A 25,642-nucleotide genomic window follows, 5' to 3' on the forward strand; every position below is an offset into this window, starting at 1 on the left:
GCCAGGCTGAGTGGGAGTATGAAAAAGCCACATCTCTGTTCAACATCTGTCTTGCTACCAAAGAACTGTATACAAAGGCGATTTATTTGAAAGCATCCCTTTTGCTAAAGAACCTGCTGACTTTGCTTATTGCTTGTATAAACTGTCTCTTCTTTATGGGGTGGTGAGTGTGTGTGCCTTCTAAAACACTTAAAGATAAACTGAAAATCCAGACCTGTGGCTATTTTAGTATCAGGAGAAGACAGTCTTTAGAGAGACACCCATCCATGTAACAGTTCCATACACAGGTGGCTTTGCTCACACACGCATAAGCTGAAGTTCACTGGTCAGCTCAAATGAAGTCACTCATGTATAATTATATATAAACCTGGTCTTTTTCTAGAAAAAGTGTCAAAATAAATTGCTTTTTATTGAAAAAAAGAAATAAAGTTTTTCGACAATTTAAGTTTTTTGAAACATCACTAATTAATATAAGAAAAGTGCAGCCTATTTAAGAGGTAATTGCCAGGATATAGAATTGACAGCAAAATTAGTGCTCTTAGTGTTTTGTCATATTGTTAGCCCCTTCTACATACGGACTGAATAGATCTGTTTTATGCTCCTGATAGCTAATGAGAAATATGAATACACTTACTGCAAGGGAAAACACTGACTAATCACTTGCAGACCACACTGAAAAAAAGATCTGTACTCAAATGTAAATACCAAACAAAATTGGATTTATGGCTTTATTTATTTTTCAGTATTTGAAAGCTTAATGAACTGCATTTAAACCACGTACAGGTATGCGTTCTGTTTCTGAACTGTTTCGTGATATGGTTTGCTTTTTGCAGGCTTGCTTGTCTTCACAATGCAACATATGTAAATGTAATAAATAAACAGAAGGCTTGCATCCTTTTAAAACTCTACATATTAGTAGTGTGATCAGAACAGAAAAATGTAGCTTAATGTGATAGTTGGCTTCCAAAACAAAGAGTTAAATTATTATGTATCTCTTGCTGAAAAATGCCAGAGAATTCTGGCAGTTCTAATTGTGTATTGCTAGGAAAAAATGAGTTGCTTCTAAAAATACTTTGAAAATCTATTTTATTTACTAGTTATTAATTAAAGACACACATTTTAATTGTAATAAAAAGTATTAGCCCTAAAACATAAAAAAATAAAGCAAATGGTCATGTTAAGAAATACAGTCCTTACTTTGTTCTGAGGCAGTATCTCATATTCATTGACCTGAGGAGGCTTTGCACAAGGCTTCACATGTCAAAGTTAATGGCAGTTTATCACCATTTTGTGTTTTCTCAGAAGCAGAACTACCACAAAATTATTATTTTGTAGTCAATCATTCTATCTGTGAGAAATGTGACACTTTGGGAATAATGAATATTATATTGAAAAGTGGCAGATGTTAACTCCGTATGAATTAGTAAGGAACTATTGTAACAGCTTTGTGAATGTTAGGTATATCAGAGGATCCTTTGGGTATTTTCACCCAAAGAATTCTGTGGGGATGAAAGAGCCAAGGACATCTGAAGTATTCTTGGATCTCTCCTGCCAGTTTACTGAAGCATAAGCTCTGGTTTTTTGTACTTTATGTCTTAAATTGTTTTGAGGAGCCGTTTTGGGACCTGTAGTTCATGGCGTGTCTGTGGATGGTCTCTGAACTCTTTGGTATTACTGATGTTCTGCACCACCAGTGCCTGTTCTGATGAAGGACTAGATACAGTGACCTTGTCCCAAGTTCCTTTGTGCAGCCTTTAATGATGGTGTTCCTCCATCAATGTCACATTTTCCTCTTGGAACTGAAGTTAATGGATGGTAGTTAATACAAATGACATGTTTTGGTACAGCACAAGCATCTTCTCTGTGAAGTTTTATCCACTAATGGAATAAGAAAACTGAGTCCAAGAAACCCAGAAAACAAAGATAAAAAGCAATTGCTCTGAGTTAATATAAATACCTTCTTTTGCCTCAATCCAAAGACAAACAGATGGGGCTCAGTAAAGAAAGGGCTTGTAAGGTACTTTTATAATATTTAACAATGATGATAGTAGTAGTAGTAGTATAACAATATCTAGTTCTTAAACATGCATTTGTATTAATTATTTCTTATACCATCTTACAAAGTCAGTATTGTCCCCATTTTACAATATTTCTGTATTGTACAATGAACACATGAAGATAAAACCAACAATTAAGGAACTAGAAGCAATTCTTCTGTAGACCTGTGTGAGGACTAGTTAGTTCTGAGAGAGAGCACTAAATAGACAAAATGCACTAAATAGACAACAATTATATTGATGAGTGAGACTGTATCTCAGACCTGAACTTCTGTTTTTGCATGACATCGCAGGGTGGTTTTAGGCTTCCAGTTGCATGCAGAGTTAGATAAATCACATTACACAGCTGTGCAATATTTACTGGGTGGTGTGCTTTCCTTGGTAGTGATGTCAGATAAGTGTTAGAAAGCATAGGGACTGAGTCATTTTCTGGGAAGTTTAAATGTGTAGGAGAAGGCAGGAGGCAGATGATATGGATTGGCATCATAATTTGGATCACTGAGGGAAGACTACCCGGCACAGGGTTGATACCCTGTTTGGGAAGCTGGAGATGTGCATTGGGAAGGTTAAGAGCAATGTTTTAGATGGAAGTTTCACAGATGCACTGATAGTGTCTTGATTCTCGTATTTTCTAAGTTTAGCTTCCATAACCAAGGTGGGTATAAAATCTCAAGTGATGTGACTTTTCATATGGAATCAAACTCTTTAGGTCACTCAGCTAACCTTAAATCATATCAGGCTCTAGGCAATAAGCTCAATGACTGCCTAGCTACCTAGGCGTCTATATAAGCTGGTTATAATCTTATAAGATAGTTTCTTTAAAATGTATTTTCTAAATAAAAATTGCTTTATTTTTTAGAAAGCTGTCTTGTTAGTGGTCAGCTTTGTCATAGCTCATTAGCGAGCTGGACATGGCTTCTGAAATAAGGTCATATCTGCTGAGGTAATTTGGGTATTTTCAGGAGGCTTTTGTTGCCAGCATTAAAGGAGATGAATGCAGCTTTTATTACAAAAATTTGATGATGAGTAGAAGTCACAAGAGCTAAATGGGTTGCTGTGGAAGAGATCATAAAAGGGTCAGGTATTTAATTGAACTTGCAATCATGAAAACGTTGCACACTCCTGATACAATTTTTCTTCATACTTTTCTCTGAGCGGCTGCTGCAAGCACAGTAAATAAACTTTTAAACGAACACTGTATTTCTAGCTCTCCTTCCATTAAAAAATGGTTTTCAAGGACCCTAGAGACCTTGTTTGACTTAAACAGAACAAACCTGTAGATTGTTTGCCATGCCAGTCTTCTCAGTTGTGAGAATACCAGGTACCATCTGCTTCTGATATAAATTCATTGTATCATACTGTGTGAAAATTAATTTCTTGCAAAATAATACTTAATCATTTAAATAATTTAAAATCATTCCATTAGCATTAAACCATAATCGTGAAACTCACATTTTCTTTTGATGTATGTGCGCCTAGAAGTAACAGATCATTATTATAGCCAAAGGGGTTTACAAAACATTCTCTAATTTTTCAATTTACTGTCTATATAATGACACTTTGTATACTCTGTAGTTAAATTTGTTTTCTCATATATTCAGTTTCTTTCATGTTAAAGAAGATTCCTACAGACATCAGTAGAGAAGCATAAAAGCACAGTATAAGCATTTATAAAGTACTTCTGAAAAACAGGATTTATTATGAAGTCTGATAAGCATCTTAAAAGATGCTGATAATACTTAGCTCTCATACAGTGCTGTTTTCATTGGCAGGTCTTAAAGCCCTTCAGAAGTATTGGTATTATCACAACCAAGGAAATTCAGGCAAACTAAACTGATTTTCTGAAGTCACCTGATAAACTACTGAAAAGGCCAGGAGTAACTCCTGAGTCACAATATAGCAGTTTTTACTTCAGATTACAGTGTTCTCTTCTGCATGATAATTTGCTTTAGTTAGGCAGTCTTCCATTAAGAGAATTAGGTTGCTTTTAATAATTTGTAGCATTGTTCTTGTGGATTTTTAAATTAAAAAATATGATGCTGGTATTTTTAAAGGTATCTGAGTGAGCTAGGCAAATTGAGGCAAACACTCCCTTAGTCTTCTTTGGCAGCACCCGTATTTTACTTAAATTGTAGAGAATATTACTACAAAACTGGTAATTGTGCCATCTTTAAACTGCCTCTAACTTGAGAAAGGTATTAAAATACAGCATCGTACAGGATAATTTGGTCTGGAGTTTGGAGAAGGTTTTGCAGCCTGTTCTCTGCACTGCAATGAAATTGCAAGATTTCTGTAACTATGTAGCGGGTTTTTTTAAGCTAGCTTGATCTGTACAGTGCACTGTAGTTGTTGTGAATGCTGTGTGGCCATATCTCATGTCCCTTTAAGTAGTTTTAGTTTTATTTCTTTCTGCTGACCTCTTGTATCACCTGTTCCTTTTCTTCTCTTATCATTATTCAGCTGCATTATTAAAAACTAATGAGAGAACTTGATGCAGACAAGGGTACTCATTTTAAGTTACAATAAAGTGCTTTTTGTGGGTTTTCTGTAGGTGTACAGGTACGCAGGCATTAAACAAGACAGTGTTAAAGCATTTATTATACCTAGAGCACTGGGATATTTTACAGACTTTCAATATATACTCTTATTTTCAGTCAAATTAGTTTTCTTCTCTTGCACTTTTTCCATCTAGAGTCTTTCAGACAAGAAGAAAATTTACCATTAAACTAGGTAATGAAAACATTGTGTTTCATAAACAAGGTCTGTGTATCCTCTTTTTTATCTGGAAGGGGTTGTGTTAAACCTTAATTTCTCTTAGTGGAAGGGAAATTACCATTTCAGGTAGTTCAGATTTTTCACTGGATACCACAATTTATATTTAGAAGGGGTAATCTCTTAACAGAATACTTTCAGTGAACAGCTGGTACACAGAACATTTTATATCATCACAGCTGTCTTCAAAGTGATTTTATGACTCAGCCTGAGTTTTCTACCAAGACTAGAAGCTTAAATTATGTTCAATTTTTCTCCCTTCATACTTCAAAAAATGTTTTCTTCAGAAATAAATGACCTATATCTTAATCTCCTGTTTTACGTAATTCTTGACAATGTGTAAAATTCTAATAAGTAATTTCTCTCTTTCAAGAAAATAGATTCCTCTCCAGTGGAATATGTAAAAATCAAGTTTCTTTCTAAACATTCAGGTGTTGACTTGGTAGGTTTTGGATGTTCTACTGTGAAAAAAAATCAACTGAACTACCTTTTTAGTCCAGTACAAGTGGCTTAATATTGGTGAATGTAGTTGAATCATTATTGTTGTTATTCAGCTAGTCTGTGCCACACATGCAAACATATCTTCTAAGAAAGGACCTTTGCATTCCCAAATTCTCAAGCAAAAGCAGTTGTTACCTTGAAAACTACTCTTACATTACAATAGTGGAAATTCGACATGATGACAGATTTATGAAACATTTACAATGTACTTACTGACAGATTTTCAGTATTCCCACTGAAATTTTGGGAAGGGAATCTTTTTGTAAGAACACAGAAATCTTCAAAATAGGAACAGGATTATTAGAAGCAACTGCTTGGAGGCCACTGTAGAGAGTGATGCCTTTTGTGCCTGATGTGTCATTGGAGTGGGATATGAAAGAAGATGAACTATATCTAAAAAATGATTGTTGGTGTCTCTAAGATCCCAGCTGTCAATTAAGTGCTCTTGATACTGTTGTGAATGCTACAGTAAAGGCTCTATACAATATCCCTGCATTAGTATTGTTTAGTCACATAGAGGGTTTGCAGGGGATGATAGCTACATCTAGCACTCAGTAAGGGCTGATGATTTCAAATCAATCATGGTGTTTATATATGAAATTAAGAAAAAAGTCTGCCTAGTTCACTAGTTTATTTTAAGAATGTGTGGGAGCCTAATTGTATTAACAATATTTGAAGTTGTAGAGGAAGCAGAACAATAACAATCTCAGGCATAACACTCCCAAACTTCTCGTGCTTTGTCACAAAGATGGGACCTGCATATTGTCAGTGTTTCCATTTTCTGAAAAATGCAGCAGATAGGGTGTGCTCATCAAAAAACCTCTTCGTCAAAAGGCTGAAGTGCATTGTGAAAAGACTAAAATTCATCCTTAAGTTTTGTAATGCTCTTTAGAGTGATACGACATGATGACTTCTTTACCTAATTAAGCGATTCTCCTCTTTTCCCTCCACTCCTATCTGTTTCTTTGGTGTAAACTCCATGAATGCTGTTGTAGTCACATGAGAATGTAGGATGAAACTTTACATTTTAAGGCTGAAGTTCTCTCTGTAAAGTTAGTATAAGGAGAAGTAGATTCTGTAAGTATACACATTATTATCTTCTAATTCACAAGGAAGGCATGGGTTAATGAAACAGGTCAAAAATGCCTTTGGTATTCTGTTCCTTCACTTTGACCCTTCTGGCTTCTTTTCATACTGTTGCTTGGTTGAGCTTTGCCTCCTTTGCCCTCAGTGTTTCAGATATTACTGGAATTCTTGAAGATTTCTCTTCAAGGCCCCAAAGTGGTGACTTTTTGTTTGTATTGGTCCAGAGATCAGTATCCACTTCCACTTCCAGTGATGCTGGAAGCTTTGCTTCCAGCCCTTTGTTACCTGAGCTTTGTACTATTTCTTTCATTTGAGATGTTGTTTCTTTGTCTGTTTTCATATGGTTCTGGACACTTACTGTGACTGAAGGAGAACAAAGCACTTGGGACTGAGGATTTTGAGCTGACGCCTATGAATACAGTAATCTTTGTTCAGGAGGGAAAACACAGGCCATCTGTAAGATTGCACAGAGGAAGAATAAGTGTATAAGGACTTAAAAAAATATGGCTTCATGACTGAAGGTTATGTTGGCTTAACGATCGGTTGTCTTTAGAACTTGGTTTACAACTCAGAACAGCATGTCTGGACTTCCCACAGGGTAGAGTGGAAAGGATTGGTGAATGAATATGGAAAATATTAAGAAAACTCGCTGTTGATGCAGCTAAACATCTAAGGAAGGTTTGTCATGTGATTATGATAGCAAAGAAAAACTACATGTAGAATAACTAAAAACTATTTGAGGTTGTTCTTTCTTTTTAATTGAGCCAATATATAGTTTTTCAAAGGTATTTCAGCTGCTTTAAACTTCTAATTGATTTTTTCATAACTTTTCCCATATTTGTCATGACTGTGATACCGGCAACATTATTATGACTTATTCCAGAAATTGTCTGTGACAAATCTATAAGTCTAATTATAGCAGCAAAATCAAATCTAACACCAAAAAATAATGTCATTGCTATTTGTATAAGAAAAGTTGCATTTAAACGTGATTGACCTTAGACTAGGTATGCAGTAAAACTAGTAACTCCATTCAATTCACATCAGCTTCAATTCAATTCACTGAGCAGTGTCCCTTCAACATGTGTTTGAAAACTTGAGGTTGCACCTGGACAGTAATTTAAATTTGTAGCAGCTGTAATAATATGGGAGAGTAACATGGCAGAAATGAAAGGCAGAGACATCCAATTTCAATACCGTGATCAAGTGAGCTTCCTCACAGGAGGTACAGATGTAACAAGAAGACTGAAAGCACTTTTGCTGAGTAGTGTAATTCTGGTAACGTGCAGTAGGTCCTTGGAATTAGAAATCAGATTCCCCTTAGTTTCTGTTTCTGTGTTTTCCCTCTCTCCTTTTCTAATTCATTATTCTTGAATATTTTTTCATTTCTCAGGCATTTTAGTTATTCTTTAAAGTGTGCTTTTTTTTTTTTTTTGGCCTTTTTTTTCCCCAAAATTTTCAATCTGCTTTTTTGCGTATTTCATTTAGAGGGCAATGTGAAATAGAAATTAACTGATTTGCATATTTAGTATGCTTGAAGTGGGGACACTAAGTGAGCTGTACAATGCCTAAGAACTGGGTTCATCTTTTTTACCTCCTTTGGGTCTGCTGTTGGATGTGCATATTGTTAAGGAAGATGAATTTCCTTACTCTGTGCTCTTACATGCAAGACAGGTACAAATGGCACTTTGTGACCTAAAGTTTATGAATTTGAGTTATCAACTGCTGTGTTAACTTTCTTTTTAAAGACATTGTACCATACATGTCAGCTTCAGTAAAAGACAGGCTAGCATTGCCTTAAATTCTAGTCAACTTTAACCAGCCAAGGGCATTTCTCTGATGCCTACATTTAGAATTCATAGAATCATAGAATGGTTTGGGTTGCAGTGGACATTTGCAGGTCCTCTAGTCCAACCTGCTGCAATGAGCAGGGACATCTGCAACTAGATCATGTTGCTCAGGGCCCTGTCCAGCCTGGCCTGGGATGTCTCCAGGGATGGGGCATCTACCACCTCTCTGGGCAACCTGGGCCAGTGTTTCACCACCCTCATTGTAAAAAAAATTCTTCCTTGTAGCTGGTCTGAATCTCCCCTCTTTTAGCTTAAAACCATTACCCCTTTTATTTTTGGAACAGGCTCTGCTAAAAAGTCTGTCCCCATCTTTCTTACAGGCCCCTTTTACGTACTGAAAGGCTGCAATAAGGTCTCCCTGGAGCCTTGCATTCTCCAGGCTGAACAACCCCAACTATCTCAGCCTTTCATCATAGGAGAGCTGTTCCAGCCCTCTGATCGTTTTTGTGGCCTCCTCTGGACTCTCTTCAACAGGTCCGTGTCTTTCTTGTACTGCGGGCTCCAGAACTGGATGCAGTGCTCTAGGTGGGGTCTCACTAGAGTGGAATAGAGGGGCAAAATCACCCCCCACTATGGACATCTCACATGTTGGTGTATAGTGATACTGCCACACCCACAATGAAGATGAAATATTTTTACTTGCCTTGAGTCAATCTCTCTAATTGTCAAGATGAATTAAGGAGAACTCACACCACAAAAAGGCTTGGAGTTCTTACTTTTCAACAGGGATTGTTAGAGGTTTAGCCATTTAGGGAAAAAAAGTAGAATCACAGAATGTCTTGAGCCAGAAGGGACCCACGAGGATTATCAAGTCCAACTGCTGTCCCTGCATATGACAACTCCACAGTTCACACCATGTGTCTGAGGGCATTGTCCAGTTTCTTCTTGAACACTGTCAGGCTTGGAACTGTGACCACCTCCCTCAGGAGCCTGTTCCATTGCTCCACCACCCTCTGGGTGAGGAACCTTTTCCTAATGTCCAACCTAGACCTCCCCTGGCACATCTTCCTGACATTCCCTTGGGTTCTGTCGTTGATCACCAAAGAGAAGAGTTTGGTGCCTGCCCCTCCTCCTGTCCTTGTGAGGAAGCTGTAGACCGCAACTCTTCACCGGAGAATTGTGAAGTAAAGTTGTACAAGTGTAATGGTCTTTCTTTTTTAATAGACTTTATCAACAAATTGACTTCAAATACTGGCAAAAAGTATCAGACCTTGGAAATGGCTGATTTATGCTGAATCTGTCATGTAGTAAAAAACATTGCTGTATCTGTTTTAGTATAAAGTATGGTTTAACTAAAGTAGAATAAATATGCCAGTTTTAAGAAGCAGGCAGTTACATTGATTCAGACTTCTGTACTTCTCTTTTGTGATTACTGCATGACTTGGTCTGCTATCAAATGATGAAAACAAGGTTCAGATTGATTAGAGATATTTTGAAGATACTTGCAAATTACAGACTTTAATCTTTATATTGACAGTTGGACTGAAAGATTAGATGAACTTAAATCAAGTTTCACTTAAAATTTTTGGCTGATCTGAGTCTTCAGTTCACAAGTAAACATAATTATTGATGTCCATTAATCTTCCTTATACTGAGGGAAATATAAGTAAATTAGAGCAGAATGAAACAATAGTAACATTTTAGACCTGTCTTGCTTCAGATATTTCTGGTTTAAGGACCTGATGAATTTTTTATAACCTATATTGAAGCATTCATTGCCTCTGACACTATAGATAAGAACAAGTTATTTCTGAAAATAAGTTGGTTTCTAAATCCAAAGTATCTAATTACATAGTAAGGAAGTTTCCTGTACTAATTAAAGATGTGCCAACAACTGGATGGAGCTCTCTGGTGGTGAAGATTTTTCTACATCCTGTTTTTCCTGATATTCTGATCAGGCTGTTACCTGAACAGAATCTGAGCTATCGAATATGAGCCTATAATTGGGCAGTTGCCACCAATATTATTGTAGTTTCTGATCACTTAGGTTCACATCCTGTTTTCCTGTTTACAGTTCCTAGACTCTTAAATTATTATATTCATGTGCTTCTACCAGTCTGGAGGATGTCTTTGAAAGCTGACCTATCTTAAATCCTTTTAGCTTTAAAATCCTTTTGTGTGAGACCGCATCTGGAATATTGTGTCCAGTTCTGGGCCCCTCAGTTCAGGAAGGACAGGGAACTGCTGGAGAGAGTCCAGCGCAGGGCAGCGAAGATGATGAAGGGAGTGGAGCATCTCCCATGTGAGGAAAGGCTGAGGGAGCTGGGGCTCTTTAGCTTGGAGAAGAGGAGACTGAGGGGTGACCTCATTCATGTTTATAAATATGTAAAGGGCGAGTGTCACGAGGATGGAGCCAGGCTCTTCTCGGTGACAACCAATGAAAGGACAAGGGGCAATGGGTACAAACTGGAACACAGGAGGTTCCACTTAAATTTGAGAAGAAACTTCTTCACAGTGAGGGTGCCAGAGCACTGGAACAGGCTGCCCAGGGAGGTTGTGGAGTCTCCTTCTCTGGAGATATTCAAACCCGCCTGGACACCTTCCTGTGTAACCTCATCTGGGTGTTCCTGCTCTGGCAGGGGGATTGGACTAGATGATCTTTTGAGGTCCCTTCCAATCCCTGACATTCTGTGATTCTGTGAAATTAGTCCTCTTCATTAGACCATTCTAATATTTATTGTCATCATGCACATTATTCCACCTATGTAAGAAAATGGTCTTCTCAGTAGATATAACATGTTTGAAAAGCAGAGCTATGTGGTGTCTTAGGGGGGTATCCACCCGATGTATTTCAGACAGGAAAGCTGACCCTTGCATTGCAGAGAAGTATCATCCTTTCGTGAACAGCAGAATTCTGTGGAAGTGACTGAAGATGTTACCAGCACCTCCTTGTCATTGCACTCTTTCATAGGTGGCCACCCCAGATCTGGCTTCAGCTGAAGGGTTTCTAATCTGTCTCAAACAAAATAAGCCAAATGAACTCAACTGCTCTACCCAAATTGGCATAGTTGATTTGCCCTAAGCACATCAGAGGCCATTCTTACAAACAGTTCTGGCAGTGGAGCTGTTGAGTGATATCTCCTGGCTGAAGAGCAGCAGGGAGGATGGCAATGCTTTCTGTTGCCACAGCTATTCATTAAGTGAAACTCAGTCCTCTAACTTTCACATGATCCTAAGAGAAGATAAATCGTTTGGGATTTCTACATGTAGCACTTATGTTGTGTGAATTTTCCACCAGTTATGTAAGTAGGGTTTTCATTGGATTAAACTTTGCCTCTCTCTGTCAAACTCTGTAGTACAGAAACAGTGATGGCAAACCCTCTGTAACCAAAACAACTGACCCACATTTGGAAATATCAAGGAAATATCTCTGTGGGAGCTTGCGACCAGCAACTAGTTGATGATTCACACAGTTTTTCATAATCATATTTTTTTAGTTACAAAAGTATACAAAGAAGTCAGAAAAAAATAATTATTATGAAATTTTCTTAGCTATACCTGCTCTTTTAAGACAAGGAGGAAGTTTCTGTAAGTTTTGGTAAAATCTGGTTAACCAAGATGCTCCTGCAAATAGCCTGTAAGAGGCTGATTTGCAACTTTTGCCTCAGGCAGCTGCAGATCAATAATTTCTCTTCCCTTTTTTCAGCTGGTTCTTTTAGCTCCTTAGGTGCTTTTTGCTCTGTGTTAGCAAGAGAGCTTAGTAAAGTGTCGTTTGTTATGGATCCTGAAAGTTGATAATTGTCTTCCAAGTTCATTCATTGCTCTTTCATGCCTGAGCTATTGTAGTCTAATGTTTGTTTTTGTAGTGAGCTACAAGCTTGCTAAAAGACCATGATTTGTAGTGATTAGTTTCAAAACAGTGACATGTAAGTAATTATATACAATTTCAGTAAATGTTCCACACAGAGTTGAAAAACTTTGCAATTTGGGATGTAATATTCCATGACTGCATATGTCTAGATCTAGAACTGGATTGTAATTTTACAGCCAGAGATATTTTCTACACATTTTTAATATTTATACATTTTCTGTCCTTTCAGCTTTGTTTCTACTACCTAACAGGAAATTTCGCAAAACTTAAATGAGAGCATTTGGAGTGAGGAGGTCTTTATTTTACATAATTTCTTATAAAATCACTGATTCCATTCTTGCTGGCTTTGAAACATAAGATGAAACAGCATAGATGAGTTTTTATGTGGAATGAGGAGAGGCAAGCTACTCTGTTTCACGTCTTAAGTATCTTAAAAATCCTTCTCAGATTAGAAATACATTCTTTATCAAGGTTAGGAAAGACAAGTGTATGATCAGTGCAAATGCCAGACCATATATTTTGTATTCTTTCTGCTTTTGTCTCATACTGGGGGAAACTGAATTGTTGCTTAGGCAAAGCCTTCCTGCCAAATACAAGCATTGAAATTGTTGAGCAACATCTCCTTTTATAAACTGCATTCTAAAAATAATCTGTTATTTTTCCAGTCTCTTTTGCCTTGATAAATAGTAAGTTTTGTTCCTAGTTGGTGGAGGACTTTGTCATTCCTTCTTTGTATTTGCTGTGTGAAATATCAGGAGTGCAACAATTAACGAGGTTTCATTAGATCTTCAACAAAAGGATATGGTTTCAAGAGCTCATCTGTCATATGCATATTGCTTTGCACTGATTTTGGTTATCAAGTGTCACAAAATTTTCCTCTTCTAAACTCTTCCCTGGTGTACTACATTGTCAAATTAATGTGTACTTTCTGAGCACAACCACAGCCCACTCAACTGCTAGCTTTATCCTGCAAGAAGAGATTACCGCAGAATTTCTCAATGCAATTATATGTGATCTTTCTGCAACATTACATTTTGCATCAATTTCCATTCATTTCTCAGAATTTCTCATGAAAGCTGGCTTGAGTATTACAAAGAAATACTATGGGTTTTTTTTCTTTTTGTTGCATGGTAGAGTTGAAATACCCTATTATAGTAGAATTTTAGCTTGAATTTGTTGAATTAGTCCAGCGTTTCACCTGGAGGATGTTGAAAAATATTTTATTTGCTTGAAATGTTTAGCCCATAAATATGTTAACATGTTCATTTTCTTAAATATTCTTATTTTGATGAGCAGGTATAAGGAAGATTTTTGTGCTATTAAATGCGATGGTTTATGAGAGGCTGCCTGTCATTAAGCCGTCTAGGATCCATGCCTTATGTAGTCATGTGGAAAGAAATTCTCATGGAAACGGCATTATGGAGGTGGCAGCTGCAGTTCTTTATTTTTGTCTAGTTTGAATTTTGCAGTTAAAGATTAACCCTTTATGTGATCTATGTAGGAATTACATTTGTGTCCTCCTCGAGTTACAGAATATACTCTACGAGTATCAAAACAAATTTCTGAAAATTTACAGGAGAGTCAATATGTCAATAAGAGTTAAAATTAACTCTATTTGCACCAGATTACACTCCTATTGCTGAAATTTTGGGCAAGAACTATATTTCAATATTTTAATGTGCTTAGAATTAGCAGTAATTACCAACTAATATCTCTCCTCACAGAAAGCTTTTTTCTTCATTAGAGGCTGGCAAGCAACATTCTGAAAGTTCCATACGGAACTGTCTTTCCTCTCAGATCTTTCTCATCTTTTGCAATTCCTGATGGTTCCTTGTGAAACAGATGAGTGAAATGCGGACAGTGAAATTACTGAGAAGGTAGCAAGTGAGGCAGTAAAATCCTTTAGTACACAGTCAAGTGCAGACTGTGATGTTAAGGGATTGAATTGGCAGCTATGAAGCTGGTAAGAGCAAACACACAATCCACAGAGACTCTTACTGTGATTTCTCAGGGACTGTACGGCTTTGAGAAGCTGGTAATGTTGGAACCCTGGCACAGAGCCTGGAGACCACTGACACCACCCTTGCAAACCACCTTCTGGTGGTTTCTTTAGATTTAGGGGGAAGCAGAAGGAGAAACAGCAATCTGGCTGGACACTGTTGCTCCTTTTCTGCGCTGTTGCTGATGACAGTAGAAACCCACATTCTTCATTAGTCGCTTAGTAATCGTGTTGCTCTCTCTCCCACACAGGTCCATGGTACCTTGCTATAACATTTACTAGAGGGAGAAAACATTGCACTGCCTCATCAGAGATATCTACAGGCAACACACTACCATCAAAGAGCTGGAGCTTGGTCAGGGCACCATGCTGTTTGCTGTGTTAAATAATGCCTTCCAGAATATTGCGGCTTCAGTTTTTAAATACTAAGAATTTTCTGTCTTACACCTTTCTTGCTGATCATCCCATTTTATGATAACCCTTTGGCAAAACAAACAATATAATCACTACTGAAGGTATTCTAGTCTGTCCAAAGCAGTCTTCACCATGCAAATAAGATGACTTCCTTGCTCACCATCCCTCTATGAGAGGATACTCTCCCAATATTACTCAGCTGTGACTGTTAGTTTTATCAGTCAGCCAAGTATGTGGAAAAGGGAGTTGAGAATACATTTTTGGGCAAATGTTACACATGCGCAGAGTGTGCTGCTAAAAAAATCTTTCTGTATCAAATGAAACAGAACTTGAATAGATTAATAATGCAGGTGTCACAATACATTTGTTACCATAGCTATAGAACAAATTTCTCGTGGATTTTTATTTTACATTAGAAACTTGTGCCATGGCAACAGCAATGCCTGTTAAAGATGTAACTCTCTCCTTATAATTTATCTATTACAGCTCTTTTCATTACTATTATTATAACTGTTATCTTCTCAATGTACTTTCCTTTTGAACATGGAATCTCTTGAGATACAAATGTGAATATGATTTCCAACTTTGCATGAATGCAAAATTCACAGTATTTAGTAAGCTCCTGATTTTCTTAATGTGCTCAGTAGTCTTGGAGTCAGATTCAGAAAATAGATATGTGAGTTTGATGAAGCATCTGTAAATTATAACTCTCAAATACTGAAAGTGAGAAATGGTATTCGACAGAATTCTATATATGTACCACAGGCAACTGTGCTGGGGTGCACCAGTGTGTAAATAAATAGCTGATTGAATTGCAATCTGCTGCCTGAATGCCAGTTTGGTTCTATATAAACTGGTGATAATATCAATATGTATCTGTGGCTTTGAGATTATGGCAGAGCTGAATTTATTTGTAGTTCCAAATGTAAATGTTTTTCATGCAACACAGATATGGCAGTGTCACAGTGATTTTCGGGAGTAATCCACTCAGATGGATAAGCTGTACGTGCACTTGTAATAACACTAAAGATCTGTAGAAATGACATAGTTTATGTTTTGGTATTTAGGAAACTATTTACAAGTAAAAAGATAAGGCGGTAAGAAAAGCAATATCTGGTGAGGAAGCAAGAGCTCTTCCTGTTGGCTTCTTTTTTAAGATTACAAAAATAAATGTTCTTGCAAAAAGAAAAAAAATAGTTTATAATAAACAGAAACCTTCTCTCCATTGGGATTCAATCCAAGTGCTTGAACTTCTCCACCTATTCTCTCTCACTGGTATCCTCTTGCTCTTTCTTGAAGTCCATTCTCAGAAGACTTACTCAAAAGCCCATGAAGAATCAAAACTGGTATTGCTAACTTACTGGTCACTGAGTACAGGCCTGTGCAATATAATTGCATTTCATATTGTCTCTTACCGCCAGTTAAGTTGGTTGAAACAAATAAAAATAAAGCTGCTAATAAAACAGTTTAAAAGCATATGATAAAGTTAGGGGATAGAACACAATAAGAATGGAGAGTCTGAATTTCTCAGATATATCAGTAGATTTGAGATTAATTCTAACCACACAGGACATTGATCATCAGTATAGGCAACTTAATGAAAGGATTGTTTTCGTTGCATGCTAGTATTCAAAAGAATGATAATTTTGATATGTTTAAAAAGACATAAAATAACACATAAAATATCACATTTTGTGCATCATGACTAAGCCTCAGAAGAAGTATAGATTTCAGTATCTGTTGTCTTAATATTTTTGTCAGAAATATGCAACAATAGACACCAATCTCAGATATGGATAATTATTAAAAGATAAGGTAGGATTTTTTTTTTTTTAAGGTTGCCTGTTTTAGCAAGGATACAGAAGAAGCATTATGTTCTCCTGTTTAGAGGTCTTCATACTTTAAGCTCTTGAGACTGAGATTCTATGAAGACAGAGAATCATAGAATCATAGAATGGTTTGGGTTGGAAGGGACCAACCCTCCCTGCCATCTACCAGACCATGTTGCTCAAAGCCCCGTCCAACCTGACTTTGAACACTTCCAGGGATGGAGCATCCACAAATCTGGGCAACCTGTTCCAGTGCCTCACCACCCTCATAGTGAAGAATTTCTTCCTTACATCTAAGCTAAATCTACCCTTTTCCAGTTTAAAGCCATTAACCCTTGTCTTATCACTACATGTCCTTGTAAAAAGTTCCTCTCTGTCTTTCTTGTAGGCTCCCTTTAGGTACTGGAAGGCTGCAATAAGGTGTCCCTGGAGCCTTCTCTTCACCAGGCTGAACAACTCAAACTCTTTCAGCCTGTCTTCATAGGAGGGGTGTTCCAGCCCTCTGATCATCAACATGTAGTTGCAATTTTGAGATATGGTACAGTTTGAAGAGATTACTTAATATCTCATGCTTCAGGTCTTAGATCAACAATACTAATTTGGAATAAGAAAGAAAAGCATACTCTGCAAATTATTTTATGACTATCTATTGCCTGGATTATATTTTCCTTCTATGATTTCTTTAAAACAATACAGTGAGTAGTAGGCTACTATACTATTTAGAGCAGTGGTATAGTCCATATCTGTACTCTCATTATTCTCTGAACATAAAAGTATTAAGCATTAGCTGCATTATGGAACTAAAATAATACTACGATTCTGTATTAAAAGAGCATTAGCCTTAGCAGTTAATAATTCAAAAGTCAAAGTATTCAGAATTATAATTGGATCATTAAAGTGTTGTTTGGAAGGGATGTTTGGAAGTCCTGTTTGGAGCAGGACTGTAATCATCAGATCAGGCATGACTTTTCCTAGCCAGGAAAAAAACCTGAAAACCTCGAAGGATGGAGAAACCACCTCTCTGGATAACCTGTTCTAGGGTTGCAGTGCAGCGTGCAGTGCTACTTGCTTCTTAACCTTCATCATGACCACATACTATGTTTTCCAGACAACCCCAGTCTTTTTCATTGCCCAATATAAATGTGGTTTGCATTCCTCAAAATCATGTGATGAAGAAGGCATAGCTATGAGATCTTCGATTCCTGTGTCACGTAATTAACAAAGGTCTTCATTAAAGGAAAATGTATAAAAGAAGTTTTATTTAGCAGTATAAATGTAGTGAAGATATTTTAGATATTGTCGAAATCCTTGCAATCCATGTGTCTGTAAGGTTTATTTTTCCTGATGTATTCTTTTTGCTTTGTCCTGACAAAAGCATTTATCTCTGAAGTAAGTTCAATAGACAACTGCTAAGACTCATCTCTAGAACAGTAGAAGATAATTCAATTCATGATTAAGACATCTAAATGTAGGTATCTGAATGCAAACTGGATGCCATCTCCCATTATAGTCATTGGCAGTCTAGTCAATACAGTTACCAGAGTACAGGGAAGGATTCAGCTGACCAGCTACAACATAGAGTGAGTGGCATCACTCTCTAGGACGCACTGACTTTATCAAGCTGATCTCTCACTATGGTGGGAGCTTATGTACTTCTTACCTATGTATATATGTATAAGATGTCTTAATGTGGACCTGAATCCCAGATGCTGGGTTTTTCTTGTGAGGGAAAAACACCAAAGTCAAACATTATTTGCATCATTTGTTTTTCATTTTAAGTTCACCTGCAAAATTGCAGACATATAGTTAATTCAGCAACTTTCAGAAATGAAAGGAAGTGAGAATGTCCCATCCCGTGTCCCCCTTTTCCCCGACTCTTTCCCCCCGGAACAACTTTTTTTGGCATTATTGATTCCTTAAGCTCTGTCATACCCCATATTCAACCCTTTGCCATAACACCCCACATCCTTTTAGTTGCAAAATGTCTAAAGTATACATTCTAGTCACTTGTTTACCAAAGAAGAAAAGTAAATTTTCTGAGTGTGTGAGCCAACACAGGCAGGATGCGAGAACAATCACAAAACAATAGATGAAATGCAAAGAGTAAATTTATTTTTGTTACCTTGTGAACCAGAGGATCCCTAAAGCAGCACCTGGGCAGAAGCAGAGCTCAGTCCTTGCTAGAGGATCACCACACCTATCGTTTTCACCTATATGTCAGGGATTCACAGCGGTGTAGTTTACTGCTGTGCTTTGATCTTTCCCACAGCAGGGCAGGAATCTCAAGCATGTTCCATAAGGTGCCTCTAAGTCTATCACAGGCCTGTGTTACCTAAACACAGGTGTTCTCGTTGTCCAAAACACAAAGCCAAACAACGGTCAGTATGATATATGTGTTTTTTCAACACCCCAGCTGCAAGTAACTTGCAAGTCATTTTTATCCTGAAATTTTACCAAATGAAAAAAATATGTGATTTTACACTTTCAAGCTGCTGACCAGTGAAAGAGCTGATGGTGTTTTAAAGTTTAAAGTTCTTTCTTCTATCATTCACATAATCAAATACCGCCTCCTTTTAGAAGTGATATTTTGAGATTTGTGGTTTTGTTTTTACAAACAGATATTTTAGCAAATAGGAGGAAACTTCAATTTCTAAACAAAGTATGACATGATGCTATGTTTGATTCCTTCTGGTAGTTAGTGCTGTGCATACAGTCCTGCAGTTGGAGGCTACATATCAACATACAACTTCTAGCAGGAATTAGATGAATATTTTTATCTTTAATGAAGCAGTTATAGAGATGCAACTGTTCTTGGGGACACAGTTATTCTGAGTAGAACATGCAAAATTAATGCCATGTGGATAGAGTGATGTTATCCACACCAAGACTTTAAATGAAGCAGCACAGGTAGAAAAAGGTCTCTTTTTTTTTTCTCCTAGTTCTTACAGCAACAGACATTAAAAGGGCTATAAATTTTTAATAAACCATTCTGAACTGTGCCAAAAAATGCATTTTTTCTGTAGTTTCTTTTTGTATGTGTGTGTGCTAAATTGTGTATAAAAAATGTTTCAAAAGGACTTGATTTCCTACTCTTTTTTTCCAGTGGCTCTGTTATTCTGAATCTATTCTTGAAAGTTCCTAGAAATAAAAACAACACTCAGATCTATTCTCTAGAGACTGTCAGCAAAAAGGCATCATAGTGTAAATTCACTATTATTATAATGACTATAAAAAGAAAAATTGCTAACAATACTCCTGACAATACTGGTTCTACATGTGTTTTACTACCTGCAAAGGAACTAGCTCATTCATCATACTAAATTGTATAATTCATACACATTTCACCTCAACAGCAAATTAAAAGAGACACCATCAAGTTGATGGAATAGCAGTGACCTATTTTATTTTTAAATTTTTCTTTTTTATTTTTTTCCCTGGATTTCATGTGTAGCACTGAGTGGTTTTGGCTGTTTTTCAACAAGAAAGGAGAGAATCGTTTTTTAAGAGACTAATAAATAAATTCATGGCATAAGTATCTTTTGTTTCCGTACATAAGAAAAAAGCAAGCAGCATACAAAAGTCATTTTTGTGGAGAGTAAGGGTTTTGTTGTTTGCAGTATTTTATCACCCTTTTTTTTACAAGGTACTCTCTCATTTCAGAGCATCTTTGCCAGGGAGAAACATCCACTGAAAGTGAGCTTCCTGAAGGACACCCTGCTGAACAGTTTGCAGGTTTACTTCATGGCTCATCACCTGCCTGTGACCCACCTGATAACCCGCTCCAGCTGTACAGCAAAACAAACCAGTGCAGTGGCCCACTGGAAAAAAGCCTTTTGAGCAAGAGCACAGTGCAGCAGATACAGACACGGAAAGAAAGCAATGCTGATCCTTCTGTTAAGAAAAAAAAGCCACCAGTTGTAAACCGAACCATATTTCATACTAAAACTAAACCAGTAGAAAATCATACATTGGTTGGCACATCAGCAAGGATAAGTGAACAGTGGGTTATTACGACTGGGGGATTTGTGGAGCGAGCGTGCACGCTTGGGAGAATACGATCTTTACCAAAGGCTTTGCTTGAAATGCATTTGTGCAAAAATGTTTCCAAGTCTGATTCCAATCTTATCACACATCCACCAAATGACAAAAAAGCAAGAAGCAACTGGAGTGAACCCACGCCAAGCCAACAGTGCTCCAAAGGGAATTCAGAGAGAACACCTTCCTTCACATCAGAATGGGAAGAAGTAAGTTTTGTTCATTTTTAAGTACAAGCAAATATATGGTATTGTATAAATCCTGTTATTGTTTTCAGTTTCAGAGATGAAGTAAAAAGTGAATCTTCCACACTGCAAATCCTCAGAGTATGTCATAGTGTAATGCATGGTAGTTTGAGAGCTGGCACAAAATGTGATGCATTTCAGTTCAAAATGCTGCACACTTAATGAAGTCTATGGTTTCCATAGTGAATGAAGTTAACCGGAAGTAATTCTACAATGTGTTGTTACATAGAAATTATTTTCTACTAAAGCCCTCATGGCTGACACTATTAAAATTGGTGGAATTCTTTGTAGCTATGCCCATTGTTTACATATTTTCTAATTATTTCCCACCATGGTAATGCCCACCAGCAAGACACAAGGAGAACCTAAGAGTTTTAGGTTAATTATGCATTCTACAAATCCTCCCTATGTAACCTGTCCTCTAACTGGTATGTAGCCTGTGTACATAATGCTTAACATATACCTAACTCTTGTGTGAAGTGGGAATGAACTATAGCTACAATGAATTTGGGACTATTAAAATAAACGTCCACACTGAGTTTGTCGTGCACATGCTTGCTCATACAAGAGGCTTTATTTTAGTTTTAGAACTAGATTTCAAACATTTTTAGACACCTATTCTATTTTCCTGTGCTGAATTTCAAGAATGTAAATGATTCTTCATAGACACAAAAGTTCCCTTCTTACTGAGGTAAAGTGAGAGTGGGAGATGTTTATATCCTTACTGTTATTCCAGATAAGCAAGCATTTCTCTTTAAAATCACTACTATGGGGAAATGTATATATCTCCAGAGTGCCATTTCATTTTGGAAAGAACCCAGAACTTGTTTGTGTGATTGGTTATTTTTCTAGAAAAAGGTTTCCAGCTCATCTAATGTCTGATTTGATAGGGCATCTGAAAGTAATTTTTGTTGTAAAGCAGATACTTTCTCAGTGGAAAGGTACTTAGGATCAGGTTTTGACCTTAATAACTGGGATGCATTGTTATGAAATCTTGAAACGAGTTAAGTCCAAGTTTGCCTTTTTAGTGGGACATTAATATTTGATTATACTTAAGATTAAGAAAAATGTAGTTTATTAAAAACAAAACAAAAAATGGGAATGAATTCTAAATCTGCAGATCCTGACATAATTCCCAGATTTTCTCCTGTTACCAGTGACAAATACATATTTTTAAAAAAGAGACAGTTTTCCTAATAGTCCTAATATTAAGCTCAGTAAAACCTGGTTCTCTGTGACTGTCTTCTTAGACATCACCAGCCTTTTGATTCACTTTTTGGTTTGTCATGTTCTTACAGAAAATTAAAAAGGTATAATAGTTTTGATATAGTAAGTTCAATGTAGTTTAGAAATATGCGAGTTTTGGGATCAATGCAGTGCCGTTTCACAAACACTATCATTCTGCGGTATGTAGGGACAAAGGTGTGTTTAATTTCTATTCAGTGGTCTTGGGGCAGGTGGAAAAAAGGGATACAGGAAATTCTCTGGAAATCTTAATTCAACAATTGCTTTAGTACTTTATAACACACAAACCAATGTTCTTATGCATTAGTATTACTGCTTAAATAGACCTCTAGTGATTCACAGTTATCATCAAATGAAATGAGCCTATAAAATTAAAATCCATTCCATCATATACTTGAATATATGCATTTTCCTCCTTTGTATTTATATACTGAAACATGACAAAGTACAAGGTGTTTCAAAAAGACGGACCCAGTTTCAAAGCCTTGTGATTTCAAATTGGGTCCATCTTTTTGATATACACTGTAGTTTCAAAGAATGAGATATACCTAGATGACGAGAGTCATCAGTATGAAAGGAACTGTACTGTAGAAAAAGCAATACTAATCTCTAATTTTAGCTTTTGATAGGATACAAATGTTGCAAAATAAAAATCAAAGTGCAGAAATGATCTGTCTTTGATTTTTGCATTCTGCAATATTGATTGTTGTTGTCTAATGAGATTAATAATGCCATAAATTTATGCATGAAAAACTGAAGTTAAATAACAAAGACGGGGCCCATCAATTGTTTTCACTCTTCTCTCTTTGTAGATTGATAAAATCATGAGTTCAATAGATGCTGGAATTAATACTGGACTGGGGGAGATGAATGATCACACTACAAGTAAGGAAAAACAACTAACTATTGTTTAATTTTGACTTAACTGTCTATAGGGAAACTAGGGAAAAGATAATGCCAAGTAACCCACTGTGTTGAAATCATTTGTAGGTATTTGAATAACCATGCACAGAATTGATGTTGTTTACCATCAAGAGATGCATTAGGCCCAGTACCCTGGAGCTGTGACTTTAAATAGTATATTGGAGTCATTGATGTTATTTTGAAATCTTACCAGAAAAAAATATTCTATTAATGTCTTTGTGCTGAATCCTTTCTGCTTGGGAGATATTTTCCAATCTTTTTCAGCTGAGTTTTTGTTTGGAATAATGGGACTTTGAGTATATATAATCCAGTAGCTGCTGACACTTTTTAAAGCATTATATAATCAAATGCTGCTTCAAGCAAATATTCGGCACAGGGCTGAAAGTGTTGCTGACAGCCAGTGACTGGTGTTAGCAATGACAGGAAAATTTTCAAACCTTCACTACCATGGTGAATTTTAAGAGTTCTTTAAGTCATGGATAGCCTGTTGGTGTGTCAGCATAAACCTACACAACTGTGCTGATAAGAATTTTGGAAGTATTTTACTATGTCTTCTTCCTAACTCATGGAAAGAAAACAGACTTATATGTCTGAATAATTTGGTCTAGAGGCAAAAATATGTAAACTTCCCTGTACTGGTACATCCCTGCTAGAAGTGCATGCAATTACTCGGGTTTATGTGTTGGGCAGGAGATTATGTACCTTACAGCTTGAAATTTTTGTTGAAAAAAAAGTATTTTAACAACAACCCATTTCATGGGGCAGTATATCTGTACAGGACAAGGCTGTGTCTTATCAATTAAATAGAGTTGACACAGCTGTTTTAACAGTAGCTGGAGAGTGAGAAGGGAATCTAGGAAAAAGGGAAAATAATTTATTTGAATACAAATATAATTACAGATAAAACAAGCAGATTCAGTTTATTTTTTTTCTAAAGAGTAAGAGGCAATATCGTGTAAAGTACCAGGCATGTTATCCTGGTAGCCTGCTTTTTTCTTTCTGAAACTTGCAGTGTTGGAAGGGAGATTTATTCATAGAGAAACTCTAGGTTAGGAGATAGTTATTAATTTCGGAAGATATTATAAGTAATTCAAGATTTGCTGCTTATTATTTTTTATCATGGTAGTAAACAGGCACCAAATATAAAGTCAAGCATCTGGTAAGAAGTTGCAGAGCAGGTAAGAGCTATGAAAAGGAAACAAAAGCAACAGTACGCATATGCTATTTTGCATAACTTAGTGATCTGTAAGTGCTACACTATCCCTTCCCATGACTGACCACTGCTTTCCTTTTTCTACTTTTTTCTTTTAAGATCAGAAAATATCTCACAACTCTTGTCATCAGCCATCTTGTGGCTTCTACTGCATGCATTATTTTTCTTGGCATTCAAATGTGGCATTTGGTTCTTCACATCTTTCAGTTGGCAGGAGATATACTCTTTCCTTCGCTTCTGTTCCCGGAGGGGACTCTGAGTCCCAACTTTTTTTCTATTTGGTATGCAGCTTCCTGCAAACCAACATATTTTCTTTTCTGTCAATTTCTTAATGCTTTTTAGCTAGTTTAGAATGATGATCTGATTTTGCTCTTAATGAAGAAATCATGCTCCGTACTATTAATCAAAATACAAGTACTTTTCTTTAAATTTAATCAATTTTGTTATACATGCAAACTGCAATAAAGACATGTCTTTCTGCTGTGGAGCTGGTTATATGCAGCTTTACATGTATATTTTCCACTTTACATTCCTTTATGCCTTTTCAAGGTCCAGTCAAACACAGTTTAGGCAGCAAAGCAAAGGAAACTATTATAATATGAAATGTATTAAATGCATTATATCAGTCATGTTATACTTCCAATATATTCTTATTTTTTTTCTTAACAAAGTGATTTCAAAGGGTTATCTAGCAGAAAATAAGGAGTCTTTATTTCTCACCATTAGTAGACTGGAGTAACCAATCAAGTGTAGCTTTATTACAGTGATATTTAGATACATAACAACAGATTTTCCTTGACTTAAAATTTTATCTTGTGTTAACTACCACTTATTAACTACCACAGGGCAATGCAAGGGTTTTTCTTACCTGTAATACAACCTGAGAGGTTTTTTTTAATAGGTCCTTGACCCCAGTGAAGAGATTACTTTGAAGTTTTCTGCCCAAATCAACTTTTTGTGTGTGTGCTTCTTGGTTTTAGGCTGCTATAGTTTATTGGCAAGAAGCATTTCAGGTGCTTCAGTGTTCCTCAGAGGTGCCTCACATAGCCCCTGTCTAATTACTTACAGATGTCTAATTACTTAAAACATTGTTGGGATCCCTGTGTGTTTTACTTAGGGTTTTATCTGCATATGGGTTGTAGTACTGAGGACCTAAATTCCATCTCAGAACTTCTTAATTCACCTTCTCTCGTCTCTTTCTTGGCCCTGTGCTAAGCATAACACAGCCAAATGTAAAGATCTATCCTGTGCTTAGGAACAAAGATTACCTGTATGGTATCAAGTAATATAATTTTGAAATACTTCATCAGTTTATATATAAATATATGAGTTTTGTTAGCTTTACTTGAATATATGCGTAAAATGATTATCCAGTAGGATTAAAAACAATGTATTTAATGTTCAGAGTGTACAATTCAGAGATTTCTCTTAGTGCTGAACTGAAAGCATCTAGATTATTGAGCACTATATTCACGCAACTTCCGTTTTCATGTCTAAAAACCTTTTAGCAAACAGTAAAATTCCTGATAACACTGAAAAGCAAATGTAGCTTGATATGAAATCCTTCATTTACGTATTTACTTAGTTCGGTAACTCATATTATACTTCAGTGTTTTCATGAACAAAAAAATTTTGTTTTTTTAAAATATATATGTATATAT

The 25,642-nt window shown here is 36.5% G+C and overlaps 1 protein-coding gene across 1 annotated transcript in view; it reads left to right on the top strand.

Moving 5' to 3' along the window:
- The window catches only part of ANKS1B (ankyrin repeat and sterile alpha motif domain containing 1B), a 434,418-nt gene that overhangs the window by 189,007 nt on the left and 219,769 nt on the right, over positions 1-25,642 (top strand). The window contains exons 13-14 of the mRNA XM_065627452.1: positions 19,980-20,563; positions 22,657-22,729. Coding sequence (XP_065483524.1) covers positions 19,980-20,563; positions 22,657-22,729 — 657 coding nt within the window. The remainder of the gene's footprint in view (positions 1-19,979; positions 20,564-22,656; positions 22,730-25,642) is intronic.

This window comes from Caloenas nicobarica, chromosome 1 (genome assembly GCF_036013445.1).
Source record: "Caloenas nicobarica isolate bCalNic1 chromosome 1, bCalNic1.hap1, whole genome shotgun sequence".
In the NCBI taxonomy this organism is placed as follows: Eukaryota; Metazoa; Chordata; class Aves; order Columbiformes; family Columbidae; genus Caloenas; species Caloenas nicobarica.